This window comes from Schistocerca americana, chromosome 9 (assembly GCF_021461395.2).
Source record: "Schistocerca americana isolate TAMUIC-IGC-003095 chromosome 9, iqSchAmer2.1, whole genome shotgun sequence".
Lineage (NCBI taxonomy): Eukaryota > Metazoa > Arthropoda > Insecta > Orthoptera > Acrididae > Schistocerca > Schistocerca americana.
In genome coordinates this window covers 62,496,929-62,513,513 of record NC_060127.1, presented here as the reverse complement: position 1 = coordinate 62,513,513, position 16,585 = coordinate 62,496,929, and the positions used below count along the sequence as shown (strand labels likewise).

Sequence of the window (16,585 nt, the reverse complement as noted above, 5' to 3'; positions counted from 1 at the left end):
CCGTGTTTGTATTAGGCCTTGCCTTATCTAGGTGAATCTGTGCTAACCATACACATTCTCCTCCACATCCTCAAGCAGTCTTTCCTTTGCATGTCCTCTTATGTTATCTTGATTTTCAGATTAAGTAACAATAAAGTCAGCTGCATCAATTCTCCTGTAATCGATTTCCTTCAGTATTGACAATTTGAAAGTTCCAGGATGAAATCCTAGCCTCTGTAAAGTCCATAGACTGCCGAGATTAGTACAGTGAAATACTAAACAAGCATCACACGCTGCAATTTCAAAAGCAGTTGGGGAAACAAATGTCTTTGGGCATGGTTTTCAAGTCAGAGAGTTGTAAGTTTCATTAGAATTTTGAATTTTTCCATGTACGCACTTTAGTAGAAGTTCTGGATAGGCTAAACACCAAAATATTCCCTACTTTGTGACTGTGTAAACTCACAAGAAAACACTGCAGGAATAAATTATACGAGGAAATACAGAACAACAAAGGGGTGTGGCCTTGTGCAAGCTTTTGTTAATTACATTTTGATCACACTTATTAGTGGAATTGGAACATAATATTAAGGAACTGAAATTTCAGTACCATGTTGTGATGAAGATCCAATAAAATTTTTTCTCACTTTCGGTTGCTTTCACATATTTACCCCCTTAACACTAGTCATAATTGCCTGTTTGTGTATGCTTTATGAAAGTAGCCTGAAGTGGCAGCTTCTGTCTGTTAATGTGCTCACATCACTGAAGACTCTCCTCCATTATAAGACAAGCAGGACCTGATGTGTGAGTGGATGAATATCTTGCTGTACTTTATTTTACAGTCCCTCATGAACCATATACCTAGCCAAGGTGAAGTGTCACTGCTGTACAATATGTGCAACATCAACAGAGGGGTCTCTGTGGAGTGGTTCCTGTAGAGGGCAGCAGCATTTTCAGTAGTTGCAGGGTCAGTAGTCTGGATTATTGATCTGACCTTGTAACATTAGCAACTAAGGCCTTCCTGTGTTGGTATTGTACATGACTGAAAACAGTGGGTAATTACATCTGTTATTTTTTCTGAGGGCAAGAAGTTATTCTGTATGCTTAAATGTTAACAGCATCCTTGGGGGTAAAATATTTCGTAGGAGTTTATTTATTTTATTTATTTATTTATATACTTGTTCCATAGATCTGTACATGTGAGCAAGCCACTCAGATGTGGAACGTGTCAATATACATAATAAAATACATAGAATAAAGACATTGTTCTAGTATTAATAACAGTGCACAAAAGTCATACTTTTTAGCTTAAAAACTAGTCAACATAAATGTGAAGATAGCAGTTTCATATTTACGGCATTATTGCATTTATTTTAACCTTGAACAGTAATCAAAATTTCCCACTTTGGGTTTAAAAGTGACCCAAAAATGGAAATGAGAAAAACAGGAATTTTTACATTAGGGCATTATTACATTAGTTTAACAGTAAACAGTGTCAAAAAATTTAAAAACATCTTTCCAATCTGGGTTTTACTTATTTCTCTGAAAGAATTCCTCTAGTGGATAAAGTGAGGTCTCAAGTAAATAATTTTTCAAGCTACGTTTAAATACTGATGTACTACTCCTTATACTTTTGATGCTGTTGGGTAGGGAATTGAAAATTTTCGTTCCAGCGTACTTTACCCCTTTCTGAATAAGTGTCAAGTTCTTTAACTCACAGTGGAAATCCTCTTTTCTTCTGGTGTTATGTCCATGATGTAGGCAATTCGTTTCATACAGAGTGGGGTTATTTATTATGAAGCACATCAGTGAATATATGTACTGAGATGTTACTGTCAGTATTTCAAGTCGTTTAAAAAGATTTCGACGTGAGGATTTTCTTTGCGGCAGGTGTATTGCCCCAGAAGATGATGCCATAACACATGACTGAATGAAAATAGCCAAAGTAAGCTGACTTTGGGATGGTAATGTCATTGAAGCGTGACAAAATTCATAAAGCAAATGTTGCCGACGTCAGCCCTCTCATTCGGATCCCTGGGGATGAACTACTCGTGACGATACCATTACTGGGGGGAAAGCAAAACTGGAATTATGCAGGTCAGAGTGCATGCTAGGCCCCTCAGTCAAGTGGCGAGTTAGAGAATTTAAAAAGAAAAATGGATAGGCTGAAGTTATATGTAGTGGAGATTACAGTAGTGCAGTGGGAGGAAGATTAGGATTTGTGATCAGGTGGATAAAGGTTTATAAAAACAAACTCAAGTATGTGAGAGTATTTATGCTGGGAAGAGTTGATAAGCAGTTGTTAGCATCCTACTTTGACACTAAATTTACACAACTTAGTTACAATATAATGGACACAGAGGACTTATGGACAGTGTTTAAACTTATTGTATATCATGCTGTAGAGAAGTATGTGCCAAATAACTGGACTAAAGATGGAAAAAGCACAACATGGTTTAATAATAAAATTTGTAAAATGGTGAAGAAGCAGAGATTGTTGCACTCGTAGGCCAAAAAAGATCACAGAAATGTAAAAAGTTATTAAAAATTGGTGCGTCGGCATCAACGAGTCTTGAGTGGGAGTAATAAACAGTAAAAGTAAAGATGGAATTTTAAATTTTGCATTTACTAAATTGTTCATACAGGAGTGTTGGGAAGCAACCGAAAGAGTGGAAAACAAATAAATTGCAAGGTCCGAATGGAATCCCATTGTTGTTATACTGACAGTACTCTGTAGCACTGGTTCCTTACTTAGCTCGCATTTATTGTGAATCTCTTGCCCATCGCAAAGTTCCAAGCAATCGGAAAAAAGCGCGTTTGTCTCCTGTACATAATAATCAAAAGAAGATGGACCCGTAAATTACAGACCTCTTAACATCAGTATGCTGCACAATTCTTGAACATACTCCAAGTTCCAATATAATTAATTTCTGTGAGACAGAAAAGCAACTGTCCACAAATCAGCGTGGATTTAGAAAGTATTGCTTGTGTGTGAAACTCGAGATGTCATGCAAACATGGATGAAGGGCAATAACTGGACTCCATATTCCTAGATTTCTGGAAAGCATTTCATACAATGCCCAATTGCAAACTGTTAATGAAGGTCCAAGCATACAGGATAGGTTTGCAGATATGTGTGAGGCTTGAAGACTTTTCAACAGAGACAAGGATCTTGTTGGTAGAGCCACATGGAAGTGTTATAGAACCTCTCTTGTTCTCTTGATACATAAATGATCTGACAGATGGGGTGAGTAGAATTTCGATTTGGTTTGAGGGATTGTAGCTTCCGCTAAATGTAGAAAAATGTAAATTAATGCAGGGGAATAGAAAAAAACAATCCTGTAATATTTGAATACAGTATAGCAATGTGCTGCTTGTCACAGCAACGTCAATTAAATATCGAGGCATAACCTCGCAAAGCGATACGAAATGGAACTAGCACGTAAGGATGGTAGCACGGAAGGTTTGTGGTCAACTTTTATTTATTGGGAGAGTTTTAGAAAAGTGTAGCTCATATATAAAAGACAGCAATGGTTCAAACCCACATCCGGCTACCCTGGTTTAGGTTTTTCATGATTTCCCTAAATCGGAAAGATCCACCGTGGTATAACAATCATGTACGAAAGGTACTACGGAAACAAAGAAAGCTTCATCATAGGTTTAAGAGTAGTCGGATCATAGCTGATAAGGAAAAGCTGAACGAAGCGAAAAAGAGCGTAAAGAGAGCAATGAGAGAAGCATTCAACGAATTCGAACATAAAACATTGGCAAACAATCTAAACAAGAACCCTAAAAAGTGTTGGTCATATGTAAAATCGGTAAGCGGATCTAAATCCCCTATTCAGTCACTCGTTGACCACGATGGCACCGAAACAGAGGACGACCGAAGAAAGGCAGAAATACTGAATTCAGTGTTCCGAAACTGTTTCACTGCGGAAAATCGTAACACGGTCCCTAACTTCAGCCGTCGCACGGACGCCAAAATGGAAAATATTGAAATAAACGATATCGGAATTGAAAAACAACTGCTATCACTTAGTAGCGGAAAAGCATCCGGACCAGACGAGATACCCTTAAGATTCTACAGTGATTATGCTAAAGAACTTGCCCCCTTTCTATCAGCAATTTATCGTAGATCGCTGGAAGAACGTAAAGTACCTAGCGACTGGAAGAAAGCGCAGGTCGTTCCCATTTTCAAGAAGGGTCATAAATCAGATGCGAATAATTATAGGCCTATTTCGCTTACGTCAATCTGTTGTAGAATAATGGAACATGTTTTGTGTTCTCGTATTATGACGTTCTTAGATAATACAAATCTCCTTCATCATAACCAACGTGGATTCCGCAAACAGAGATCATGTGAAACTCAGCTCGCCCTATTTGCCCAAGAAATTCACAGTGCCGTAGACACTGGCAAGCAGATTGATGCCGTATTCCTGGACTTCAGGAAGGCATTTGATACGGTTCCGCACTTACGTTTAGTGAAAAAAATATGAGCTTACGGAATATCGGACCAGGTTTGTGATTGGATTCAGGATTTCCTAGAAGAAAGAACACAACATGTCATTCTTAACGGTTCAAAATCTGCAGATGTAGAGGTAATTTCGGGAGTACCGCAGGGAAGCGTGATAGGACCTTTATTGTTTACAATATACATAAATGACTTAGTTGACAACATCGGTAGCTCCGTGAGGCTATTTACAGATGACACGGTTGTCTACAAGAAAGTAGCAACATCAGAAGACTCGTACGTACTCCAGGAGGACCTGCAGAGGATTAATGCATGGTGCGACAGCTGGCAGTTTTCCCTAAACGTAGATAAATGTAATATAATGCGCATACATAGGGGCAGAAATCCATTCCAGTACGATTATGCCATAGGTGGTAAATCATTGGAAGCGGTAACGACCGTAAAATACTTAGGAGTTACTATCCGGAGCGATCTGAAGTGGAATGATCACATAAAACAAATAGTGGGAAAAGCAGGCGCCAGGTTGAGATTCATAGGAAGAATTCTAAGAAAATGTGACTCATCGACGAAAGAAGTAGCTTACAAAACGCTTGTTCGTCCGATTCTTGAGTATTGCTCATCAGTATGGGACCCTTACCAGGTTGGATTAATAGAAGAGATAGACATGATCCAGCGAAAAGCAGTGAGATTCGTCATGGGGACATTTAGTCAGCGCGAGAGCGTTACGGAGATGCTGAACAAGCTCCAGTGGCGGACACTTCAAGAAAGGCGTTACGCAATACGGAGAGGTTTATTATCGAAATTACGAGAGAGCACATTCCGGGAAGAGATGGGCAACATATTACTACCGCCCACATATATCTCGCGTAATGATCACAACGAAAAGATCCGAGAAATTAGAGCAAATACGGAGACTTACAAGCAGTCGTTCTTCCCACGCACAATTCGTGAATGGAACAGGGAAGGGGGGATCAGATAGTGGTACAATAAGTACCCTCCGCCACACACCGTAAGGTGGCTCGCGGAGTATAGATGTAGATGTAGATGTAGATCGCTTCAGGCAAATGCCAGGATGATTCCGTTTAGAGGGCACAGCTGATTTCCTTCCCTAATCTGATGGGACCGATGACCTTGCTGTTTGGTCCCCTTCCTCAAATCAACCAATAAACCAATCTATAAAGGAGGCTGCAAACAGAACACTTGTGCTACCTGTTCCTATGTATTGCTTGAGCGTTTCAGATCATCACCGGGTCAAATTAAATGAAGACTTTGAAGCAATTCAGATGCGTTACGCTAGATTTGTTACTGGTAGGTTCAACCAACATGAGTCTTATGGACTTGAATTCAAATAGGAATGGCTGGAGGGAAGACAAAATTTTTTTGCTGAAACATTATTTGGAAAATTTAGAGAATAGGCAGTTGCAGCTGACTGCTGAACAATTGTATTGCGGCAAGTGTACTTTTTGCATAAGGACGAAGAAGATAGGATAAGAGAAATTAGGGCTTGTTTGGATGCATGTAGTGGTTTTTCCCTTTGCTCCATTTGTGAGTGGAATGGGAAGGGCAATGTGTAATGGTGGTACATGTTCCTACATTGCTCCAGAATCCACAAGTTTTTCCATTCTTCTGTAAAGAATTCATGTTAGTGTTGTGCAACCATGACTTATTAAACTGACAGTTCAGTAATTTTCACACCTGTGCGCAGCTACTTTCTTTGGAATTGGAATTACTATGTTCTTCTTGAAGGCTGAGGTTATTTTATCTGTCTCATACATCGTGAACACCAGATGGAAGAGCTTTGCCATGGCTGGCTCTCCCAAGGCTATCAGGAGTTCTGATAGAATATCAAATCCTTGGGGTCATGTTTTGACTTAGATCTTGCAGAGCTCACTCAAATTCTTCTCCCAATATCATATCCTCTTCATCTAAGCCCACTTCCTTTTCCATATTATTACCTTCAAGTTCATCCCCCTTCTATAGACTCCACTATATACTCCTTCCAGCTTTCAGCTTTCCTTCTTTGCTTAGCACTGGTGTTCCTTCTGAGTGTTAGATATTCATTCAGCTGCTTCTCTTTACCCCCACGGGTTTTTACATTTTCCTGTAGGCAGTATCTATCTTTCCCCCTAGTGAAATATGTTTCTAAATCCTTACATGAGTCCTCTAGCCATTTCTGCTTAGCCATTTTCACTTCCTGTCAATCTCATTTTTTAAATGTTTGAATTTCATTTCACCTGCTTCATTTCCTGCATTTTTAAATGTTCTCCTTTCATCTATTAAATTCAATATCTCTTGTGTTATCCAAGGATTTCTACTAGACCTTGTCTTTTTACCTATTTGATCCTTTGGTGCCTTCACTATTTTATCCCACAAAGCTATCCATTCGTCTTCTATGGTATTCCTTTCCTCTGTTCTAGTCAGCTATTGACCAATGATCAATCTGAAAGTCTCAGCAATCTCTGGTTCTTTCAACGTCTTCAGATCCTAGCTCCTTAATTTTATGCCTTTTTCCAATTTCTTCAGATTTAATCTACAGCTCATAACCAATAAATTGTGGTCAAAGTTCACATTTTCCCCAGGAAATGCCTTACAATTTAAAATGTGCTTTCTAAATCTCTGTCTAACCATCATATAATCAATCTGAAACCTTTCAGTGTCCCCAAGTCTCTTCCATGTGTACAACCTTCTTTCATGATTCTTAAAGCAAGTTTTAGCAATGATTAAATTATGCTTTGAGCAAAATTCTACTGGCAGCTTCCTCTTTCATTCCTTTTCCCCAGTCCGTATTGAGCCACTATTTTTCCTTCTCTTCCTTTTCCTACTATCGAATTCCAGCCCCCCAATCACAATTAAATACTTGTCTCCTTTAACTGTCTGAATAATTTCTTTTATCTCATCATACGTTTCTTCAATCTCATCATCATCTACATATCTAGTTGGCACATAAACTTGTACTTCTGTGGCAGGCATGGGCTTTGTGCCTATCTTCACTATGAAAATGCATTCATTTTGCTGTTGGTAGTAGCTTACCCACATTCCTATTTTCTTATTCATTATGAAACCCATTCCTGCATTACCCCTATTTTACTCCATATTTATAACTCTGTGTTCACATGACCAGAAGTCCTGTTCCTCTTGCCACTGAGATTCACTGATTACAAGGCCAGATCAGTCAGTGATCCAGGCAACAGTCTGCAACTATTGAAAAGGCTGCTGCCCCTCTTCAGGAACTACACATTTGTCTGGCCGCACAACAGAACTTCCTTTGTGGTTGCACCTACGGTATAGCTATCTGTATTGCTGAGGCACACAAGCCACCCCACTGACGGCAAGGTCCATGGTTCATGGCTCCTGCAGAGTCCTCATATAATTGTAAGACAGATTTTGAAACTATATGTTAAACTGTAAGACATTTCCAGGGGCAGATGTGGGCTCTGACAATAATTTTTTGGTTATGAACTTCTATGTTTTAGGTAAGTTTAAAGAACCATGTTGAGGTTTCAGGGGTTGCTATGGGCAATGTTTGACTGAAACAGGGAAGATTTTAAAGATGAAAGAGTGAAAACTATGGATCATCAAATAGTCAAAAAGACATGGAGCAGCAGAAATCTTTGGATAACACAGGAGATATTGTATTTATTTGAAAAAAAGAGAAAATATAAAAATGCTGCAAACAGGGTATGTGAAAGTGGATACAGACATCAAAAAAGTAAGAATGCAGGACAAATGTAAGTCTGTAGTAGCATGTGTATGTAGGGGAAAGATAGAGAACTGCCTGTAGGGAGAGTAAAGACAGCTTTGGAGAAAAGAGATGCAACTATATGAATATCGGTAGCTGAGATGACAAACCTGTATTAACTGAAGAAAGGAGAGTTGAAAGGTGAAGGGAACATATAGAGGACTCTCTACAAGCGAAATCAACTTGAAGAAAATTTTGTGAAAGAGGAGAGGAAGTAGATGAAAACTAGATGACAAATATGTTACTGAAGAAGAATTTTACAGAGTATTGAATGACCAAATTCAAAAGAAGGCCTGCGCAATAGATGATATTCCCTCAAAATTATTGAGCTTCATGGTAGAGCCAGCCCGAGGAAACTTGTCCACATGACGTGCAAGATATATTAAACAGGTGAAATATACCTACCCATTTCAAGAAGAATGTAATTATTCAAGTTCCAAAGAATGCAGTTGTACTGTCAGTTTAATAACTCACGGTTGCAGAATACTGAGATGAATTATTTATTGAAGAATAGTTGTAGAGGTCAACCTTAGGGAAGTTCATTTTGGAATCCCAGGGAAATATAGGAACACGGAACACAATACTGGCTCTACATTAGCAAAAGATTTTGCCAAGAACACAAAAAAATTCAGTCCATACATAAATCAAGTTTTTTCTATAGTGGTAGATATTTTGATAAACTTATCTGTGAAGGTTAAATTGACAGTTTCCACTTCCACGTCCTGGCAGTTACTTCCCTGATGGCAGGAATCCACGAAGGTGGAAGAATACAAACATCATCTGTATTGAAACTACTCTCATTCTTAGAGATTTCAACTGCTTCTCGAACTTTACGCTTATAAATAATGTGTTCTTTGGATAGTGCTTGTAAGTTATTAAAATCTATACTCTGGTTACAGTCATGCTGGTGTTCCTATACCACAGATTTCACATTTGCTTTTAAAACATATGTAGCATTCATACTGTGTAACCTGTTCTTTCACTGATCTCCAATTTTTGCTTATCTGCACCATACTACAGGCATATGTCACTTCATACACTGCTGAAAAGTGGAGGCAATGAAGCATGCCTATTCAAGCTCAAAAAAATATTTACTGTTTGTTGATACAACAAAATCTCAGCTTACTGACCACAGCAATATGCAATGTGACCATAAAGTCTTGGGAGACATGTTCTCTGTACTCCCATCTCCTGGTGAAGAGTGTGTGTCATAGTCTGTCCCTTTTATGGCTGTCAGTGGCTGCAGGCACCTGCTTCAGAATGGTTTAAAGGCTGTATGACTTCCTTGCTCGCTGGCCATCATGGATTCATGATGTTGCTCCTAACTTATTGTTTCTGACGTGAGCCGCCAAAAAGCTGACACGAGAATATACATGCTTGCGTCTTGCAGAGGACTGGGTATTAAAAAAGCATTTTGCTTGTAGCACACCACTCCATACATTCATTGTCATTGAGCTTGAGATAAACCTTGCGGTTGATATTATAATGAGAGCTGTCAGTTTGTCCTGTCATAGAAAAACTAATAGGATATTCATTCATTGTGGCTGCATCTTCTCTGCCATTTATTGACTTGGAATAATAATTCTGTTTTACAAAAGGCCTTAAATTTCTTTGTGTTTATACATTTAATTTGTTTCTCCATCAGCATGTTATTTTCTTCCGGGGGCAAATCAACAAAGTTATATTGGAGAACACTGAAAGCTGATGGAGAAACTTTGAATGACTTAATTCTTGCAGAGTCGCCACAGTGAGAGAGCACGCATTTCAGATCTGCTTGAAAATTACCTGGATGCTAAAGATGAAACCGCTTGTGAACCTAAATGAAGAATACTTCAGCAGCTGGAGTGATCTTTTATTAAGTATACAGTTCCAAAACACTAGCACTCTGTAAAGATGGAGAAACTAATAAATTAATCAAATGCATATCATCTTTTACAGCAGTTGGAGATTCCAGAAGATATCGATGCCTGTGACTTACTAAAGGTGACGAAAGAGGCAAGTGAAGTCTCATTTATAGTATTCCCTTCTATGTCATCTAGATTTAATTCCCATTAGTAATAATGTAAGTAAGCAGATTAGCACTAGCCCTAATTGGCTGTTTGTATTGTGTACAGAAGGTGCTTGCAGTGTGAGTTCACCTGTTAATGCACGACTTCATTTGTTTCACATTTGTGAATGCTATGCTTAATGACTGGACAAACAGAACGTGATGTGTGAGTGACTGGATGAATATCTTAATCTTCCTGTACTTGTAAGTTGTGTAGGGTAATGCAAAAGTTGTCATGGAAGATAAATAATAGCCTTACAGGCCATTGTTTATCACAGAGAGGAAGAAGGTGATAGGCCCATATGAAAACTTTGATAGAAGGATAATGAAAACAAGTTTCAACCCAATGTTAGTTAGCATTTTTCATTGAATTGTAAATATGCTAAAAAGTGTGGGTCCCCATTTTAAGAAAACTCCACTTTACCTAATCTTTACAATGCCAGTGTCAGGATAAAACTAACACAGAACCCAAATAGCCTTCAGGGCCACAACTGCAAACTGCAGATAATAAGCTGCTGTTGCCTGCAGACACTTGATTATGTCAACATCCCCTAATTGCACAGACATTTGCTTTTCAGAAAAATTCTGAAGAGATTTATACCCTATAATAGTATCTCCAGTACTGAGACCAATCATTCCAGGCAAGATACTTGCCATATCTGCAGCAATAAGGTTCAGGCTTATGAATCTAAGGCTTTGAAGTCCAATTTGTATGAATCTGTGGCCATGAAAGTTGATTACTTCATCTGAAGATGCAACCCAGTGCACTTTAGTCCCTCCTCAACTTCTGCGTGAAGCTGTTGTCTCTTCAACTTTTTTAAAAAGAATCTTATCTGCTTCATCCCCCACCCCCAACCCCCCAAAAAAAAAAAAAAAAAAATGCACCTACAATACTGAAACTTCCTTTAAGCAGTTTCATATTTGAATCAAGTTCCTGCAGTGTGGGGTATGGAGCCCCATGGGTTTCAGTTTTAAGGCTGGAAGAGAAAGAACCCTTGCAACTGTGATCTTTTCCTTCAAAAATTGCAAATATAAATGTTTCCTCTTCCTGGTATACTTATGATAGTCTTAAATTTTGTAAGTTCCTTTGCAAAAACGTTCTCAGTCAGATTCGGTTTGTGTGCCCAGCACTGAACATGATGTATACGATCACAAATGTCTATATTCAAAGAGTCAACACATTTGTTCATGCATCTGTACAGTGTCACTCAGTATTGGCTTCGCATTATTATCCAGTGTATTGTATTTCTGAATAGTCCTCAAAAATTGCACAATCACATTGCATTGAGCATGCTGTCTTGAAAACCTGTCTACTTGCAACAAAAATTTCTGCTTGTTCCATAGTTCTCAACACAGCAAAATTATAACTGCCTCTTTTGTCAGTGGTCTTGTTAGCTACTTTGGAAACATTTTTTCCTGCTAGTGGTTCCATGAAATAACTTTTCCCTCATTGTATTAAAGGCACGATAGTCTCCCCATTGTTTCTACAAGTGGACCATCACCAGCACCTAAAAAGGGGCAGTTCTTCTACTAGTTATCTGATTTTTTTTAAATAATGGGAAAGTGTACTAGAGCAAAGTATGTTAATTTATTAATTATTATTAATTATAATTAATTAGTTAATTTATTGAATAGACAGGCAGACTTAAAGACACTTACATATGGCTTTTAGCCACAGCCTTTGTCAGTAAAACACACACACACACACACACACACACACACACACACACACACAAGCAAGCAAGCAGACATCACGCACACATGACCACCAACTCTAGCATCCGCCCCAAGATGCTGGAGTTGGCGGACGTGTGTTAGTGCGAGATCTGCTTGCTTGTGTGTGTTTTTTTTTAAATTTGTGGAGTGGGTTGTTGGCCTTAAAAAATGTTTCGACAGTCCCTTGGCACAGGTATCTACAGTCACATTGTCATATTTCTTCATTTTTGCAGCTTCAAAGCTGCTGCTAGTTGCAGACTGCCAGTTTATTGGAAAACTGGACTGCTTCATTTTGAATAAAATGTTCTCAGATTTCAAGCCGCATCAATTTGAATAAAATTCTTGAGCTTTCAGTGGCCATTTCCACCATCATCTTCAGGAGTAAAACCACTGACTGCCGAGGCCAGAATAGTTTTCTGCTTATATAGCCATGATTCACCCTCTGGCACCAATCAGAGGGGGCCCAAACAACGCGTGTGTAGAAGGTGATTGATAGCTCATAGCAGCTCCAGCCCGCCTTGGGATCGAGTGACATCAGGTGGTGCAAGGGGCCTTCATGCTTTGCGTTCTGCACATGTTTCAAAAAAATGTCTTCATGCTCCCATGTAATTCTGGATTTATTGGAACCATAAAACCTTTCGGTTTCAAAATTCTATGCTATCTCTTGTACAGTCACTGCAGGCCTCGGCATATTCAGTCATGAGTTACTTTACCACATGTGTTTGTCAACGACTTTTGGATATAATGAGTGGAGACAGACTTTGTTCTCTTTCAAGATTTTGTGAGAATTTTTTGGAGAAAACATCAATAGCTCTGCACTGCTGCTACTCCCCCCCCCCCCCCCCCCTCCGTCTGATTCCCACCCCCACTGGCCAGTGGGCTCACATATCTTTTGTGAGTATGCGCTTGGCCAGATCTTGCATTGCTGCTTCCTCCTCTGTGCTGCAAGTCTGTTCTTCTAGTATTCTTTTATCCTCTCTGCCTTTCTGTTGGAGGGCCTCCTTGGTGCGAGTTGCACTTGGATCTGGTTTGTGATTTTTTGGACACTCAGTTTCTTTCTTTCCAGCATTTAAAACTTCTCATTCTTTACTAGATGGCCTCTTTGTTGGGAATTTGATTTGTTACTTCTTTTCCAAATTTATGGTAGTCTGGATTGTGCAGAGAAGGTTGCCCAGTGTGGCATATGTTTCACCTTTTGTGCATTTCTTTGCACCCTTCCTTTCTTGTAAAGATACTACACCCAAAACCCAGCACGGTAGCCATTCCATTATTGGGGGGTTTGTTAATTACTTGTATGATGGCAGCTCCCTGACAGTGCAGGGATCACACTGTTGGTGCTTGAGATGGAAATTCCCTATGCAAGCCAAGTGGGATGTGACCTTCATGGCTGGGGCATAGCAACTCCAGGTACTAGTTTACTTGCAAATAACCTTTGCTGTGGCTAGGTGGCACTATTGGGGAGAGCCAACATTCGGAGTGGGTGGTACCGTGGTGGAAGAGTTGCAGATGAACAGAATTTAATTCTCTTCTGCTTGTGACCACAAGGCCCAATCAGTCTCCTTGGCAGGGAAAGATTATTTCAATGCAGAGAGATACGGCTCCCTGCTATACCATGGGAAGAGGGATAACCCAGACATTTGGGAGCGAAACACTTCACCCAATACACAGCATGTATTGGGACTGATGAGGATACTTTTACTCCAATGAAACCCTTATTTTTTGCCAAAAACATTGAAGATAAATATAGATAAGTTGAGTCTCTGGGGAAAATGTGAAATGGTTTGTTACTAATCAAAACTTCCTCTGCTACCCAATATTCACGTCTTCAGGCTTGTAATCATCTAGGTGACATTCCTGTGACCATTCCCCGACATAGAATTTTGAACCTGGTCCAAGGAATCATCTTCCACAAGGATCTTATGCTCCAAACAGATGAAGAGCTCTGGACTGATCTCCAGCAGCGAGGTGTACATTTTACCAGAAGTGTACAAAAAGGGCCGAGGGGTAATTATACAGATAACAGCACTTTTATCTTAGCCTTTTAAGGGAATGTCCTCCTGGATAAAGTTAAGATCATAGTGTACAGGTGTGATGTGAAACCATATGTCCCATTGTCTGCAGATCCAGGTCTAGTGGATAGTGTTGCTGCCTCTGAATCACAGGGTCCCAGGTTCGATTCCCGGCCAGGTTGGGGATTTTCTCTGCCTGGGGACTGGGTGTTTGTGTTGTCTTCATCATTTCATTCTCATCATCATGATTCATGACAGTATCTCAATTGGACTGTGTAAAAATTGGGACTTTGTACGGGCGCTGATGACCATGCAGTTGAGCGCTCCACAAACCCAACATCATCATCATCATCATCATCATATGTCCCACTGCCTTTGAGGTGCCTCAGATCTTTATGCTTTGGGCATATGTAATCTTGGTGCATGACGGATCTAAATGTGGCTACTGTGGATGATCACTCCACAAAGGTAGCCCTTGTGAACACCACCTGTGTATGCCATCAACACTGAAATTGACCCTCTACATTCACCAGTTTGCCCAGTTTTCAAGAAAGAACACAAGATCCAAGAATACAAATCTATTGATCACTTGCCATATACCTAGGCAGTGAAGAAATATGAATTCCAACATCCTGTGTATATGATGATCAATTATGCTAACATCAGAACCATGCCTCCCCCCCCCCCCCCCCCCCTCCCCACCTCAACCTTCCCCAGACTAGATCTCCTACCACCCTCCTCTTGCGTAGTTCCCACAGTACTGTCTTCAGGAAGCACAGCTGGAGTAGCATTCCCCTTCTTTGGCGTCTACCCGTGACAGGCTCCCTCTCAGGACCCCAGTCCCCAGCAACCTCTGGGCTGGAGGCCTGATGCCAAACAAATGCTGAAGGAGCCATGGCCTGTGAGCTCCATGGCTGGCTGCTCTTCATCTGTCTCCACACTCAATGCGGATAGCCCCCATGAATGAACCTCGCCTACCACACTTTGTTAAGAAGAAGAAGAATAGGGACAAGGCTCCTCCAGTGCCTGCAGAGGTGCCAGATCATCCCATGCAGTTGGATTCAGAGCCAATGTTCATGGATGTGTTTCCATCACCACTGGTGACAGGCGATGATCCTACAGTGTAATCAGCTCTCTTGGCCACTTCGTGCCTAGCGTGTTCACAGGTCATGTGATCATTCAGTGCAATTAAAATGAGCACTATTGTCACCTACCAAAACTACAACACCTCATTTCCTTTTCTTCTACAGTTTGCATTGCTCTCCAAGAAATGCGCTTCACTCATGAGCATTCTCCAATGCTCCATGGTTATTGTGCATTCTGTCAGAACCGTGCTGGTGCCAAGAAGGCATCTGGAGAGGTCTGTATGCTGGTTCATACAGAAGTCATCAGTGAAAGGATTCCCTTTCATACCCTGTTGGAGGCAATGGTAGTACGGGTGCAAATGACGTCAGCAATTACCATTTCCAACATTTACGTACCTTCAGGCAGGCCACTTACTTACGTTGAATTGACCACATTAATCCAACAACTCCCCCCCTTTTATTTTCTGGCATGGGAACTTCATCACACACCACCTTGTCTGGTAGGGGACTTCTAATTTATCAGCTTCTCACAGACCATGATCTTTGCCTCCTCAATAAAGGTTCTTCCACCCACTTCAGTGCTGCCCATGACACCTTTCCAGCTATCAGTACAGTGATCTCTTCCCCTAATCTTGTAGCTTTACTACTTTGGTCACCACATGATGATATTTGTGACAGTGACTATTTCCTAGTAATTCTGGTACCGTGCGCTGCGGAATTTGAATCTGCACCAGACGTCACGGACGTCGAAGACCCATAGAGGTCTCTGCACCATCACACCGTAAGCCGTGGCGGCGCGCGTCCTGGCCCACTTTTAGTGTGAGGGTGCTACAGCGGAACATGTGGTCCCAGCGGCCAATAGTGGCGCCCCTGATAGAGTACTTAAGCGCCTGCCTCGCACTCAGCCAGTCAGTCTAATCTCGCGTACATCGGTTTACACCTCACTTTGCGCTAGACAACTCACTTCCTTGTTCTGTGTACTAGTGGACGTTTTTGTTTCCTGGTGACTGCGTTGTTTGGTCTTGTTGTATTCGCTCTGTCCTTCGTTGGTCGTGTCCGTCCTCTCCCGTTGTGTTGTTGTTCGTGGGCCTCTCCGCGGGGTCCCGCCGCGCTTTCCGTCATTGCTACCCCATGACCGTCCTGGTCGCAGTTACAACAGTAATCCTGTCATTTCTGTGCCACTGCCAAATGGATCGACAACATGTTGGTCACTTCAGTGCCAACTGGCCTTTGTAAGCCCCTGGTGTTACATTCACTGTCTATCCATCAGATTGTATTCATGAGGTTACACAAGGCATCTCCGATGCAATCATCCACATCACTGTAACTACTGTTCCCCTTTCTACAGTTGCCTACCCACAGTTGGCTGGTGCCGTGGTAGAGCAAAGACATCACAATAGCTATTCAGCAATGCCGACGAGCCCTGCAGTGATTCAAATGACATCCTTCACAGATCAACCTAATCACTTTCAAATGATTCATACTAAGGCTCACTATCTGAGCAAACCCAGTAAGAAGGAATGCTGGCAGCACTATGTCTCC

The 16,585-nt window shown here is 40.8% G+C and overlaps 1 protein-coding gene across 1 annotated transcript in view; it reads left to right on the top strand.

The window, feature by feature from the left end:
* Positions 1–16,585, top strand: part of LOC124550639 (zinc finger protein 436-like) — a 53,967-nt gene that overhangs the window by 16,018 nt on the left and 21,364 nt on the right. The window contains exon 5 of the mRNA XM_047125363.1: positions 10,125–10,181. Coding sequence (XP_046981319.1) covers positions 10,125–10,181 — 57 coding nt within the window. The remainder of the gene's footprint in view (positions 1–10,124; positions 10,182–16,585) is intronic.